Here is a 17525-nt window from a genome sequence, read left to right as displayed (position 1 = left end):
GGAATAAAATATAAACAATTGGAGGGAGTATAATCTAATTAACTTCATAATATCCTAAACTACTCTAACTAACTATTTGATGAGTCTCTTGAGTGAGTGACTTGTTAGATAATATTTTTATATATTAATAGTAAGGGTATTTTAGACATTTATATTATTTTGTATATATACTCATTATAACCCTATTAACTTAAGTTTGATTCATTCTATGCTATGAAACCCTCATCTTTCATCCAAAACATAAAGTCCCCTTGTCTATGGCATCTTCTAACCAGCCTTCCGGAATGTGGATCCTGCACACAACAAGAAGTGGAAGAAAATATAACTGAATAACAAAAATCACATATTTGACTAACAGAAGCAAGACTTAAAGTAAGATTAGGAATATAATAAACATCAAGAAGATACAAGTTAGGTGTGGAGACAGAACCAATGCCTGCTAGTGGCATATGAGTGTCATCAGCGGTCATAACCGGCACAAACGAGGCAGGTTTCATAGACACAAAAAATTTATCATCGTATGTCAAATGGTGAGATGCTCCAGAATCAAGAATCCACATGAAAAGAGATATACCTGACATACCAGATAAGTTCAAACCTTTAGAAAAGGTGGCAGACATGACATGTGATTGAGTGGAAAGAAGTTTTTGAAGTTGTTATGCAATATCAGATATTTGGGAAGCAGTCTCAGATGAGTATATAGAACCAGAACTAGAGCCAATGGTAGGAGGAGCAGAGAAGCAACAACATTGGACGATGGCCCCCTAAAATTCTTCTTATGTGTTCTCCCCAATTTCGGACAATGTGCTTTCCAATGATATTTTTCTTTGCAAAATGCACATTCATCATTACCAAGTCCAACCCTCCCTTGAGATTTTCCTTTTTGAATAAGAGCAACAAAAACAGATGGAGGAGTTGAGAGAATTCCCTTATCTAACACACCAGAATGAGTCTTAAGTCTGATTTATTCTACCAACAATTCACTAACTACCGATTCAACATTAGGAAGAGGGGAACGATGCAAAATACCCCCACAAAGACCCTCAAAATCATCACGAAGAGCCATCAGAAACCAAACCAAATGTTGCTCCTCTCGTTGATCAGTGTATGCTTTGACAACTTTCAACTCAGGTGACTCCATAAGAGCCAATTGATCCGACAGATTAGTCGTTATCGAATAGAATTCCTGAATGGTCATATTGTTCTGCTTAAAGACTCTAATATCACTTTCCAATTGATAACGTTTTACAAAGTTAGACTCAACATACAAATGTTTCAAGTGATCCCAAATCTCTTTAGCAGTATCATATTTTGCTAGTTGCACTCCAATAGACAACTCAACAGAATTATGAATCCAAGTAATAATTTTGAATTACTAACATTCTATGTTTTCAGATCTTTTGCATATTGAGTTTCATCTTTTTTATCTGTAGGTTCAACATAAGTTCCATAAAAAAAAACTCTACATATCTTTTCCAATCAAAAAAAAATTCATCACATAACTCTAATAAGAGTAATTTTGTCTATTGAGGTGAACACTAACAGCTTGAAGAGAATTATCCTTAGCACCAGCCATAATAAATAATGACAAGAAAATAGACAAACACAATCACTGAGACAAAATAAATTAAGGATAACTTGTCAGCAGCAGAGTTAGTAAGAACCAAACAAAATCACGCCGAAAATAGAAAAACAGAACCACGCCGGAAACACAAGAGCAGAATCACACTGGAAATATAGAGGCAGAAGTGCGCCGGAAATGGAGGAAACAAATTGGTACCTACTACAAAACGGGTCGGAAACGGAGGAAACAAATCAGTACCGACTGCAAAACGGGTCATACAAATTTTTTTTTTAATATTTTCTTTTTAAAAATAATCTAAAGATGTTATATAATCAAAGCGAGCATTTGCGATTGGCCTACTATAGCTTGGAAAATTGATTCCCTGAAGTAAATAAAATGATTGCTAGTAACCAATAAATTATATTTATTTTAATTTTTAATATGAATCGTCTAATCTAATAAAAAAAAATATAGTGTGTTGTTTTTAACATGAGTATTTATGAAAGATGAGGGTGCTTCATTGTAATTATTTTTTTGTAATTTTTTCTCAACGTTTCGGTACCATATCTCCCTTCACATTTCTAATTTCTACTTTCCAACATTTATTTATAACAATTGCAGATCCATTCCAACAGTAAAAAAAAAAAATCCCTTATATGATTTGACTCATAAATTAAGACAGTTGAAAAATCAAGGTTGAATTGAAACCACAGAACATCAAAATTATGTCATGCTGATAGGGAAATTAAACATTTGACACAGTGGCATACTGTGAGGCGTATGATCAAAATAAGATTTTTTATATTTTAATTTTATAATCAAAGTAAAAAGTAAAAATTGACTGATTGAAATTTGAATTTTTCTATATTAATTAGATATTCGGCAATGTGCCACTGCATGCGAGATTTTTCAACTGGATATTGTTTAGTTCCATAAGAAGTTTGAGCTCTATTGGAATATTATGTACTCCTCTCTACAACGTCGATATTTCTGATTATAAATGTATTTCGGATTCAACATATGTCAGTATCTGACACTGACACAATACTATTATATTTGAATTAATTCATTTTCTCAAATTATTATCATGTGAATTAATCAATATAGTGTATGCTTATGTATTTGTGTTACTGTTTCATTTGGTATCAATTAGTATTTTTTGGTCTCGAGAGTTTTTGTTGATGATTTTACTTTACAGCAACTTAGCTGTAAATACATGATAAGTGTTCTACTTTAGCCTTGCATTTTGACAGGGGAAGAATGAAGGTAGCTCTCATTGTTGACCAGTAACAAAACACTGCGACAAAAGTAGTAGCATATGCATAGCAGAAGAAGATAGGACCATAACTAAAGTATGATACAGAACTCTCCTACTCTTTTTATTAAACTAAGCAAAGAAGCTTCTCTTTTTCCTTTTTGGGAACGCAGAAAAGGACTAATCAATTAATTAATTAAGCAGGCAATGCAAGTTTAGGATTTAATTAAATTGTTTAGAGTCGGTTCTTTAGTCTTAGTTCAAACGAATAAATACTAATATTATTAGGTTGACTATCTTATTTAAGATTTAAATTTGAGATATCGCAATTATGTACAAGTTTATGGTGGTAATTTTATTAAACAAAACAAAAAATTATTTCTAGTCACACATTTAGCAGAATTACCACCGCATTTATGTAAGATTAGTTGTCTAGTATCGTGAATTTGACAAATGATTTTAACCATCAAATTATTATCATAGTCTATTAATTTAACATCCATTAAATTAGACAATTCTTAGAATTTGGATCGACGGTTTATTATTACTAGAAATTTAATAAATTTTATCATAATTAAATCATATTATGAGATGTTAAATTCAAATTTAAAACAATATATTCAACTTACTAATATCAATTTGTAAGTCACGAAGTTTAAAAACCAAAACTATATTTTTTTTTATTAGATTAGACTATACAAATTAAAAATTAATATAAAATTAATTTATTGATTACTAGCAATCATTCTATTTACTTACAGGGAATCAATTTTCTAAGCTATAGTAGGCCAATCGCGAATACTCACTTTGATTACATAACATCTTTAGATTATTTTTAAAAAGAAAATCTTAAAATATTTTTTTTTTAATTTCTGAGATTCCGAGGTTAATGTGGTTGGCTATTGAGTGCTGCACAACAATGTCATAGATTTGGAAGACAGGTTGGAGCCTATAAGAAGATGAGGTCGAATAGGGATCAAAATAGCTTGATTTCATCCGGACCATAAATCTACCATACTCCATCCTTTCCACAATAAAAAGTAATCATTTGTAAGAAATAAATCATCTCAAATGAGTACTTTTTTAATTTTTAATATATTTTTATTATATTTTTTAATTAATATTATTGATATCACATTTAATGTAATATCTTTTCATTGTGTATTTATGATATTGTATATTAATATTTGATAAAAATAATTTATAAAAAAGTATATTATATTTTTTATTTATAATACTTTTTAATATGATCAAATAATTGAATTACTATAAATATATACGGTATTCATTAACGGATTTTTGATTCTACAATGACTAAAATTAATTTCAATTAATTAATTTAAAAAAAATCACATTTAAATTCTAAAATATAAATTCTTGATTTAAATTAAAATTATTTCTGCTACACTATAATATCCAAACAAATCAGATCATTTCTACACCATTAAAATTGATTTTAACAATATAGAAGAGAAAGTGGGTTACAACAAGAAAGTTGGTCTTCTGGTCTTTTGACATTTCATTGGATACAGCCTATGTGCCTATCTGCAATTTTGTGTGGGACCCACTAGCAGCTTTTTTGTCTGCTAATTTTAAAAGTGTTGATTATTACTCTCTCCCTTTTAAAATACGTCGTTTAAGGTTTTAATATAGCAGTAGTTATTAATAAAACAAAATAATTAAAAGAAAAAGAATATTATAGTTATTTTATCAAATTATTTTTAATAATATTAAGTATTTTTCTATTATCATAAATATATAATGAAATTGATATTTTAAAAGTAATATAGATAATAATAATTGTAGAGTACAATTGAAAAAAATATTATAATTACATTAAAAATAAAAAATGAAAATAATTTTAAGATGATAGTCATTTTAAAATAGATGGAGCATTAAGAAAATTAGTTCTTAGACTCAATCTTTATTATATGAGTGTAATGCATGAAAAAGAAAATTTTGAAATGTTAATTATTTGAACAAAAATAATATTTAAAACTTAAAAAAAACTATAATTATTGATATACAACAGTTTATGAAAATAGAATAACGGAATATAGAAAAACCGATAATACAATCAAGTTATAGATTTTTATTCTGTTTACAATAAAAATAATGGATTAAATTAATCATGTTTCTAGACCAAAAATATCATTTAAGATTAATAACAATTTTTATATATAAAAATGTTAACAAATATCGTAAAGAAAGATATTAACAAATTAAAAATAAAATTTTAAAATTTGTATAATTAAAAATAAAAAGAATACTTTAGAACGGTTTTTATCAACTTAAAGATTTTATTTTTATTTTTTTGATGCAATTAGACACTTATTAGCAAGAGCATTATTATTATAATATATACACTCTCTCTTCTTCACTCCATAACACCCCCATCAAGCAAGCAAGGTTCTTTTGTTGTATATAAAAAATTTCACCAAAAGGGTCTTCTTTATTTCCTTTCAATATTGCTTAGACAGTAATGATTTCCTTTCTGTTAAGGGTACTAATGTTGTGGAATCTTAGGAAGAGTTTGTTTTTTTGAATGTAGAAAAAAGTGAGAAGGACTAGCACAAAACAGAATCATTAGTGCACGAGTGTTTTCATCAATGGGTTTTTAGAAGAAAACAATAAAAATAGCTTCATTTTTTTTCACCCTTTATTAACCCTTTTCTTTTCCCTCTTCATCCTCTCATATTTTCCTTGTTTTTAGTGATTGTTTTGTTATTTTCTTCATTCTACTAGCTTTTTTTTTTTATTTTATATTGGGATTTTAAGGCTGTTTGATTCTTTTGGGTTTTTCTTGTATTTGATATTAATTTCACAAATGTCTCAACAAAGACAACCTCAAATGGTGAGTGTTAACAACAACCAAGACCAATATAATGACACAACATTTACCAAAATTTTTGTTGGAGGGTTAGCTTGGGAGACACAAAGGGACACAATGAGAATGTATTTTGAGCAATTTGGAGAGATCTTAGAAGCTGTTGTTATCACAGATAAGTACACTGGGAGATACAAAGGTTATGGTTTTGTAAGTCTATTTTCCTTTTATTTATTTATTTATTTATTTATTTATTTATTTCACATTTGTGTATAGTTTTATATTATTTAATTTTTTATGGTTATATATTTATATGATCTTCAATAATGTATTTATAATTTGTTGTTTTTATAGGTCACATTTAAGGATCCAGAAGCAGCTATAAGAGCATGTCAGAATCCATCTCCAGTAATTGATGGTAGGAGAGCAAATTGCAATATTGCTTCTCTTGGTGCAAACAAAAATAGACCACTAACTCTTCACCATGGTTTTTAATCCTTTCCTTCTCTTTTATTTTATCTACTCTGTTTTGTTTAATTAATTTTTATTTAAAAAAATTTTATTGTTTCTTTTTTACTAGAAAAAATTTTTATTTTGTTTTTAATTGGTCCTGCATGCAATTTTTATATAAAAAAACTACCACCTTTTATGGTTGATTATCATTTAATAAATTTAAAACAAAATATGATTATGTTTGATAAGATTTAAAAAAATAATATTGAAATGGTGCAGGAAGGTTTAGGCCAGCACATGGAGTGGTAGCATCAGTTCCTTATAATGGTTCTTCATCTACAATTTTCAATCAACCTACTAGACAATATACATTTCCTTATTCAGCTTATGGGTAACACTTTTTATTTTGATCTAGTCATTTTCTATTTACATTTTTTATATACTCATTGTCTGTCCTTTTCTTTGATGTCCATTCTATGAAATCAATCTGACAGATATTCTGGATATTCACACGATACCTTGTATCCTCCGGTAAGTGTTAATGTAATAAATTGCTTACACACATGAATTTGACTAAATCATGTTATTATGATTTTGACAAAAATTACATTTTATAGTTGTTGTAATTCCAAAGTAATTATATAAATATATTTTTATGTATTATTATTTTTGTATACTCTTTTGTGTTTAATTAATGCAGGGGTATTACAATGTGTATGGAGTTCAACAAATGTCACCTTACTACCCATCTGCTGGGGCAATGGGGTTGGTCCAAAATATGTACCCTTTCTATGGGCAATATGCACAAAATATCCAAAGTCATGGTTTTGGAATTCAATACCCCCAAATTACACAGATTCCAATTTTGCCTCAGCAATATGGTTCCACAGGAATATTGTCATTTCCTTCTTCAGTAGCAATGCCAACCACTAGTGCAGGTGACAATGTCTAATCCATAGTTTTTTTTTTTGTCTCTTCATGGTTTAGAAATTCTTGAAATAAAGTGTAAATCATACATTTAGTATATACAATTATAGATGTTAGGAAAATTAACGAAATTTTAAAATTATGATTTGATTTGTTATAATCCAATTAGTGATTTCAAACAATGTTAGAAATAAAATTGGCCGGGCCAAAAGACTAATATAATATGAAAAATTAAATTTTAGAGATTATGTTAATCATTAAAAATTATAAAATCATAGAGGTCAAATAAATTAGTCTTTAAAATTATATTAATTTTACGTGCCATTTATTTTTATACATAAATGTTAGCGGTAAGTAATTATTTAATAAATAGAAAAATTATTATCGTCAAAAATCAAACCATGAACTTTGAAACATCTTCAACGCTCTAACCTTTACACGTTCTTGAACTACGTGCCAATTTATTTTTCCTCTATAATTTTTTAAGTTAAATTATTGATTCAATTATTTTGAATTTATATTAAAGACTAAATTGTAACAATTTTCAGTAACGGTAATTGCACCAACAACTAGTACAATATCAACAGTTGTGGAAGTAACAGAGGTTGATAATTCACAAGCTTCTGGAACATCTTCTGAACAACAACATTCTACATCTTGATGTCTACAATGATAAAGAAGATACATGCTGTCTTACAAGGCTAACACATCAAAATCTTGATGACAAAATTCACCATCATCATTGTTGTAGGAAAATAGGATTTTGTTTATTGTTAGAAGTAGGGAAGATCATATTACTATTCCTTCATGTATTAAGCATTGGGTGGTAGAATCTAATTATTTGAGCTTTGGATTCTACCTTCTAGAGTAATTCAACCATTTATTATGTCTTGGGTGTTGGGAGTATCCAATGACATAATTGTCCTTTTGTTTATATTTTTAGTGGATCGGTTCAAAAGATTGATTTTATATCTTTGAACCCTTTATTAATTAGGCAACAAAATTGAGCTTAGGTAGCTCAATAAGTTAATTTTGTGGTATGTATTTTATTTTTCAAATTCATGTAAGTCATGATTTGAATAATATTTTTATTCCATAAGATGGGATTAGTTGAAAAGAAAATATTAAGGTCTATTTGTTTGTTTCTTTTTTCACATGTAATGATGTTTTTTTTTACCATTCACCTTTCCTTGTCACTTTATTTTTTATTTTTAATTATAGGTAAAGATAATTCTTCTTTTTGCCACAATTAAATCTCTTTTAGTATATGTACACAACTGCAAACGTATTTGGAATCCAAGGGAAATTTCATGTGGGGTGTCAATGGCTGTTTGTACCTTTTGATTATTACTACTACTTTTTAAAGCTTAGTATTAATATGTGGATAAGGTTATTGAAATCATTTTGTTGACCAAATTGATTTGGTAGGTGAAGTTTATTGTTTGGATATAATGTGATGTAAAAATTGCCTTTATTATAATGGACCTCATTGTCGTTAATGCATATGTCTAGCACTTTTGGGAGAAATCTATCACATTCAAAGGGTAGAATTGAGTTTCAATTTTGTTTTTCTTTTCCTTAATTGGTTTTAGTCTTAATGCAAATAGCTTGTAGAATTAAAGGTTCATATGGGTTAAGGGAAAGTATGGGTTTTCGAATCTGGATCAATTTTAGAAAAATTGTCTAGTTTGTGGAAATAGTAGAAGTAATAAATGTTCTTATTGTACAACTATTTTTCTTTGATTTTTGTAATTATCCGTTTTTCTATGATTTCTATTTTGGAAATATTAATTTTTGAAATAATTGATGTAGAAAAGAAATAATATTTTAAAATAAAAATCCAAATGCATTTTGTATCCCCTATTTTGTCTCAAAGGTCAAATATGAATTTAATCCTCCTATTTCTAAATTCTAAATTTTAGTACTCTATTTTAGGATTCTTAAATTTTTTCTCAAGTATTCAATTTGAGACTAAAAACATACAATTGATGTTCTAATTATGTTGATATTCTAAAATACCACATATTATTTGTAGCATACATTAATCATTTGCAACATTCTAATAATTTCATTGAATAAAAAAATTGGCAGGTACTAGGCCAAATCCAAGGATATAATAGATAAAATATATAGGATAAAAGTTTGGATTGATGGCTAAGACGGAAGAGTACTTAGAGAATAAAATGATAATAAAATCGTTGATATGATCTACACGCTCAGCAAAAAATTTAAAAATATCAATTACTAATATTGATTGTTGTAAAAATAACTTATAAATAAAAAATATAAACATTAGTTATAATTTATGGTATAGACCACACACGAGACATAAGTCTGTCAATAATCCATTAAAAACATATAAATATTATAATATATTAATTATAATTTATTATATAAATATGTACAAAATATATATTTATCACTCATTAAATAGTAAAATTTATTATTCACAAAACAATTAATTAAAACATAAATATATTTGATTTTTAATATATCTCTTGAATAATATTCCATAAATAAAAATGTGAAAAATAATATAATACACAATTCAAAATTCATACAAACTGTACATGAAACAAATAATCACTATTTTAAATAAAATAAGATTTATTTTCCTAAAAAATTAATTTGAGATGATTAAATAACTTACAGAACCATAAATTATATTTTACTAATTTTTTATTGAAATTTGATCAACAACAAAATAATAGAGATTATCATATTTAGTACACAATAATTATATTAGGTAAAATAGTTTTATATGCTTTTAGTTACTTAGATGATATTGAAAATTGTTTCATCCATTTCTATCAACCACAATAATTTTTCGCAAGTATTGCAATTAAATTTATTTTATTTGTAGATTGTTTACTTTCATATAGTAAACAATTTTGTGTGATCCGCTTGTGAGATTTGTATAATGGGTATTTTAAGAGTGATAAATGTAATTTTTGCTTAAATCATCTTTAAATTTATGATAAGAATGCTACAAGGATTTTTTGGTCTCCGATTTGATCTGAACTTTTGGGACAATTTTTGTACCACAAACAAAAATGAATCGAAATCTATATTTTCGGACCAGACAATGGCTAGTGTTGAAAATCTGACCTATAACCCAAAACAAAGTTATAAATTTACGAGAAGAATGTTATAACCTTATAGTCGAGCACATTGAGATGAATCTTCAAACCAAAACAAATAAATTGTACTTTCCTATTTATTGTAAATTGAATTTTTACATGAACATTTTAATTCTTATTTATTTTCATTTATTATACTATTTTATTTATTTTCGTTTAAAAATTTAAAAGTAGCATGGGATATAAATCAGATGTATTAATCTTGGGGTTTTAATAATATTCACATTAAGAATTAATAATGTTCATATGAATCTTCAAATATGATTAACAACGGAATTTTTTAGCATAAGTAAAAATAACAAAATTTTATGAATTCACAGTATATTTATGGAATTGTAACACATGAATTTGTCTTTCTCAGATATTTATGTTAGTATATAAGTTCAATTAAATCAATGTAAATAGATGATTTTTAGTCTTTAAATCTTAGTTCCAACTAGCAAATATCGATATTGCTAGGTTGGACGTCTCGTCTCGGATTCAAATATGGGACCTCACAATAGTGTGAATTATATATAGTAGAATTTACCATTTTTCGTAAGACAAAAAAATAAAAATAAAATAAATGAACCTTAAACTCTCTTTCAATTAGATTAACCTTGTATTTGTAAACAAATCTAGTTATTTATGATGCTATTTTCTAGAAGAAAAAAAAACAAAATTATACGAAGAGAATAAATGTCTATTTGATGGGCACAATATGATAAAATATAAAGCTGAATAATGATATGATAAAATAATAACATAATAAATATGATCATATTTCGTATTTGAAGTGCAATTAATAATAAATATGATAACATTATTTTATCTTGTCATATATTTAGTACATATCTCATCTTCATACATATTTTTTAAATTAATTATTAATATTTTATTTTTAAGTCTAATATCAAATTTTTTTGTTTTTGTTTTTATTTATATTTTAATTTTAATTTATATATTTTTTAAAGATAACTGAGTAAATTATTGTTCTTATATTATCATGTCAATTTTTAACTCAAATCATATTTATGATATGAATTTTAACTAAACATTTAAAATAAAATAATATTATAAATTAACTTATTATATCATATTGATTCATCAAATATTGAATTGAAATATGATAGAATAGTTTATTCTTGTATTATCTATCAAATGGGCCCAAATGGGAGAAAACAGTGGAGGAGTTAAGCAAAATAAGGTTCATTGACCACCATTTTTATTCACACTATTTGAGATGCACTTAGAAGACATAACACTCACTATTGATAACTGCACGTAAATAAAATATAAATCATTTGTTTGATCTTTCATAGTTAATATTATTTTTTATAATAAAAAATAGGTTGTTTACTTTAGAGGAGTCAAATCCTTATAATATATCTGTTAAAAAAAAAGTCTTGATGTATATATACGTAAAAAAAAGTCGTGATGTATATATCCCGTAAAAAAAAGTCTTGATGTATATATTTGTATAGTATTTTAAAAAAAAATGTATATCACTAAAAAATATTGACCTCACTCCTCTAAAGTGAACAACTCACTTTAGAGAGTAAAATAGATAATCATAATCAATCAATAACAAATCAAAGATAAAAATATTTTAGGTACATCATAATCAATCATAAACTTATTTGAATAACAACATTTAATTTTCTCACTTTACAATTTACTCACTTTAGAGGATCTAAATTTCATACGTACATGCAGAACAAAACTAGATTATAGAGAAGAAGAAAAAAAAAGGCAAATAATGGGAGAGTATTTAGGATGATATTATTTGAAGAATTAATGAAGTAATTTTTTCCCAAGATAAAGTGGAAATGGTTGAATAGACTATTAGCTCTGGATTTAGAATAGTAAGTCTTTATAAGAGAAAGTGAGAGAACTAGGAATAAATAACTTTTTAAAATAATCAATATTTTAAAATTTCGGGATTAGTAGCTCCAGACTAATCTCATCTTTTGAACATTGAAGGTTTTGTAGTAAAAAAAGAAAGTGAAGCGACACCCTAATTTTAATTTTAATTGAAATGACACCCATTTGATTGGTCAACTTAGTAGTGAATGTTGATCCGGTCCCCTATTTTTTTGAATTTTTTTATTAGATTCTAATTTCGGGATGGATCCTAACTTCTGATAATTTGAGACCATGAAAGTAAAAAAATGGAGAGCATATGAAAATTCACTCAACATAATTAGTCTAATAAAAAAATTTGAAGTAGGTTGATAAAATTTGAGCCCTAAATCATTTTTGCCCAATCCAATTTGACTTCAAAAACGTATGGATTGGGTAAGCCCTTGGCCCAATCAACTTTTTTTAAACAATATATATAGATGTGCCCATCATAATCTTTTGCACATTGAAGGGCATGGATCATCAAAATTATTTTATTTCTTGGAAAGTAACTTTAACTTATTCATCTAAAAAATTCTTAGCCTGTACAAAGCTTTGCGAATCTAATTCATCTAAAAATTGAATAAATACAAAGTTTTGCGAAACTCATTCATCTAATTTTTTTTTAAAATTTAATATCAATATTTACTAATTGAGTTAGGATTTAAGAACAATCATGTCATATTTTTAATAGTTATGATATGATAAAAAAAAATATATATAACATAAAAAACAAACGCTTAATATTGAATATATTTTACGATAAACGACAATTTATTAAAAAGTTCATGCCAGTTTTTTTAATTTTTAATGTAATATAATTTTTTTTTAATTATATCATCTAATTAAAAATTGAGCCATTCTAATAAATGTTCTAATATCACTTTTAGGTAGAAAAAGAAATAACAAAAAAGTTTTAGGTTGAAAATATCACTTTTTAAAGTTTTTTTTTATATTGAATGTACAACTTCTAAAATTATATTTTCTTTTTTAATTTCTTAAAATGTGCATTAGCATTTCCCTTAAAAATATTGCATCACTATTAACTCACTATCTTCTGCTTTGTATTACCGATAATATTGAATATTTCAATAGTTGACAAAAGTAAAAGAGTAAAAATAGTAATTTTTCATCTTTCATTTTTCTTAATATATATAAAACAAACAAATGAAGAATTCATTATGAGACATAGTGATTAACTTATTATTTCAAAGTTATTAAACAACTTTTAAGTAAATAATATGTCGTTGAACTTAAAAGATAGTCACAAGATCGAATTAGATAAATGAGTTTAAAAATGATGATCTTTATCTTTAGATATTTACGTTAAAAAAAGAAACTCTATTATTTAATTATTAATTTATTAACTATTTAAGAGCACATTAAATCTAGAAGATGGGTGAAAAAGTGATATTATATAAAGAAAAACATAAATTGGAAAAATATAAATGTGAGTAAGTAATAGTTGTATGTATTGACAGTACATGTTTTTATATTATGCATATTTGATATTTATAGACAAAAATTTAAATCTAACCGATATCGATCGCTATAATTTGCCTGACAACAATTACGCTTCAATAGACAATTATTTGACTAATTCTAGTGTTTTATTTAAAACATTAATAACTCATACTTGATTGTTTTTATTTCAATTCATAAAAAGAATCTCATTGATCAATTTTTAATTAATTAATTAATTTTTTGGCAGTAAAAACAAAATATACAGTAACATTATCTTATTTATAATTTTTTTTTGGACAACATTTTCTTCTTTATGATGACTATTTCTAAATGTCATTCTCTCTTAATTTTGATTTTTAAATAAAATGTGATATTTTACTTGTGTCTTTTATGATGGAAGTATGTTGCTTCATCAATAGGAAACTAATTTGTCCTACCTTAAATGCATGACAAGTGACTCTTTTCTATACTTTGAAAAATGAATGGAATTTTAATTCTTCCTCTCTCCTAACTCTTTTAATGGCTAGTGCATGTGGTAAAAGGACAAGTCATGCGCATAAAAAACCAAGTAATAATATATAAGTGAAGTCCCAAGAGAATCTATAAGAGTTTGACCAGTCTTTGGTGCGAGTACATCACCACTTGTTGAGCCTTCAAAGGAGTAAGAAGCGAAGTGGACACCATTAGTTGAATAATAGGCAAATGTTAAAAGTTGTGTTTGTTTTTGTTTTTGAAAATGTAAATTTTTGTTTTTGTAATATTAAATTTATATTTTAGAATATATAATAAGTGTCTTACGCCATATGCAATAAAAAATGATTAACTCCATAAGTATACGTACCAAATAGGTACGTGGTTGGAGATAAAATTATAAAGGACCCACATATTTTTAATATTACAATAAATAAATGTTAAAATGTGATGATTTATCTATTTATTATATAATAATATATTAATACAAATTTTTAATTTTATTGAATCACACATTATACTTTTATGTGTCATATCACTTATATTGTTATGTGACACTCTCCATATATTTATAATTCATCTCACACATTTATTTCTCAATTTAGATTTTACATTACACACATCATTACATACATATATTAAGAGTTCACACACAAAACTCCTCATAAAAATAATTCTATTATTTTTTTACTCCAATCAATTTTTAGTGTTCATTCACTTATAACTTTGCATGTCCGGATTAGTTAGTAATAAAATACATCATATCTAATATTATTTCTTAGAATTATTCTTTTGATTCCTTCTTGTACTTTGATGAAAATCACACTTTAGATCAAAGTTTTGTCTTACTACATTAAATTTTTCAGGGTTTCTCAATTCTCATCGAATTATCAATGAAAAATGTGATATTGTGTAACCTCTTCGGTGACTTCATATGGGTCAAAATTTATGTTCATGTAATTTTCTTTGTCCGCATAATTTTATCTATTTTTTTTTCTCTTTTTCTTTTATCTGTCTTTTAGTTCTAATATAATATGGTTTCTCACCATAAATATCAATTAAAAATGTGAGATTGTGTAAACTCTTCGGTGACTTCATCAACTGGATCAAAATTTATGCTTAAGTCATTTTCTTTTTCCATTTAATTTCACTCATCTTTTATTTTTCCTCTTTGTTTATCTATGTCTTTCAGTTCTAATCTAATATAGACAACTCAATTTTTTTTGGATACAAATCATTTTTTTAACTAATATTATTTTGGGTCTGTTGAACTTTTGAATTCTTAAACCACAAAATAATTTTTCTTAACTGAATTTTGGCATTTTTAGTTTCTTTATTTTATATTTATAGTTTGACTATATATAATAAATAATTGAATATAGACAAATACTACAGTTCACTTTAGGTAAGAGATTACAATGTCAAATAACATAGTAAATTTGTTTGGCTAACCGTTCAGTCAGAAGCACTAATCCAATGATATAAGGGAACATGACTTTACACAATTTTGTTTACGGTCCACACCAATAGCTCATTGGACAATGTTCTTTAGGCTTAATGCATGTATAAAAATAATAATAAATAAATTTAAAAAATAGTGAGGATAACTCCCCAACAAAAACGAGAAAAATAAATGACAAACAATTAAGAAAATACAATTTATCAATGCTTATAATCTGACATGCTTTGAATAAGATTTCTCGTGAAGAAAACCTATGATAAACCAAAAAATCTAACCTTATCTCTAAAAAAATAATCACTCTCTATTTTTCATTATACCATAACTTTACATACATCTCTATGATTCAGTAGTAGCTCTAAGAATAGTTGAGACAAGCGACTCCCTAGGGTTCCAGTTATTAAAGGGCACCAAATCTTTTTTATTTTGGTAGGATTGTTAGGATATATACATATTAAAATATTAAAAAATACAACTAAAATTATATTCAAATAAAAAATTAGCAGATGTCCCGCTTGATAGAAGATTTGAGTAGCATAACATACTATATACTATATATGAGAATATTTTCAATTTAGCATAGTATTATAAATTTGATCATTATTTGATTATAATTTAAAAGTATGTTGTAAGCATCTTGAAGTATGTGAAAATGTGATAACTTTTAAAAAAATATTGAATTAAAATCAAATTATATACATCTTGAGCTACTTGAAAACATTTATTTTATCTTAATATGTGCACATCTTATAGAGTAATGTTGATTATTCATTCAACTTTTGTGTTTAGATGATAAATTAGTTAGACTTGTTTAGATTTCTATTGATTTTTTCAACAAATAATGATTTTTTTAAAATCTTAATTACAATTGAATCATTAATGATTATGAAAAAAAAAATACAAAAACAATAACATTCAAGTAAATACAAAGACATCATTTTTTTTATACATCCAAAGTACTTAAATTCCAAGGATCGATCCTCCTATAATTAAAAAATTAATAATAAAAATATAATTATTACTACAAACTTAATTTTTTATAAAATTATTATTGATAATTCATTATATATAAATACATTAAAATATTTTAATTTTATTTTAATTAATGTAACAACCATTTTAGATTACCACAAAATATATAATTAAAACATAATCATCACAATTTAATTTTATATTTCATAGCTCTATGATTGAGACTAACAATAAAAAAAACATAACAATATAACAAACTAAATTTCATATTAAATTACTCTTGGTAATTCATTATAAATATATACACCACAATATTTTAATAATTATAACGTAACAAACAACTTAAATGACCGCAAATTTTATAAAAATATTATCATCACAACTTAAAAATCAATAATCAATTGTAAATAGACAATCTCAATAGGTTTAAACAAAAATAAATAAATATTGAAATAAAAAATATTTTAATAAAAATTGGCAGTATTATTTATAAAACATTTTAATAATTTTAAATGTTTATTGAGACATTAAAAATAATCAATATACAATTTTTTCACCTTTATTATTGTTATTATTATTATTATTGTTATTATTATTATTATTATTATTATTATTATTATTACGGCATAGACACATATATTTAAGATGTACATAATGCACAAATAAAAATTAGTCAATATAATAAATGATTTTTGTGTCTTTTTCTCTTAATAGTTATCCATGCATGTATTTTTCACGAGAATTGTTTCGAAACATATTAAAATGTGTAGGAAAATATATTATAATTTTAATAATTTCTACATAACTTATATATATTTTTTACTCATATAACTTATATACTTTAATAAAAATAGAGTCTACGATTATAATTTTTTTAATTTTCACTTAAATCATGGTTAATATTTTATGTCTATGAGGTATGAGTTAAATGGTAAGATTTTTATATTGTAGACAAAGTTTAAATTCAACTCAAAACAATTGTAAATTGGTAATTAGTTCCACTTTGATTAATAATAATTTTTCTATCTCTAAAAAATTGTTAATTTTTTATGATTAAACTTTTGCAAAGACATTATTTTTATCATATTATTTCAATTTTAAAAATACTTTAA

The 17525-nt window shown here is 25.3% G+C and overlaps 1 protein-coding gene across 1 annotated transcript; it reads left to right on the top strand.

The window, feature by feature from the left end:
* Window positions 1-5208: 5208 nt before the first annotated feature.
* Window positions 5209-8180, top strand: LOC101490376 (uncharacterized). Its single transcript, XM_004514874.4, has 6 exons — window positions 5209-5856; window positions 6001-6133; window positions 6379-6490; window positions 6594-6630; window positions 6800-7037; window positions 7575-8180. The coding sequence occupies exons 1-6, from the start codon at window positions 5647-5649 to the stop codon at window positions 7685-7687; spliced, it is 843 nt and encodes a 280-aa protein (XP_004514931.1). The 5' UTR covers window positions 5209-5646; the 3' UTR covers window positions 7688-8180.
* Window positions 8181-17525: the final 9345 nt, after the last annotated feature.

This window comes from Cicer arietinum, chromosome 7 (genome assembly GCF_000331145.2).
Source record: "Cicer arietinum cultivar CDC Frontier isolate Library 1 chromosome 7, Cicar.CDCFrontier_v2.0, whole genome shotgun sequence".
Classification (NCBI taxonomy): domain Eukaryota; kingdom Viridiplantae; phylum Streptophyta; class Magnoliopsida; order Fabales; family Fabaceae; genus Cicer; species Cicer arietinum.
This window is presented reverse-complemented; position numbering and strand designations above follow the sequence as displayed.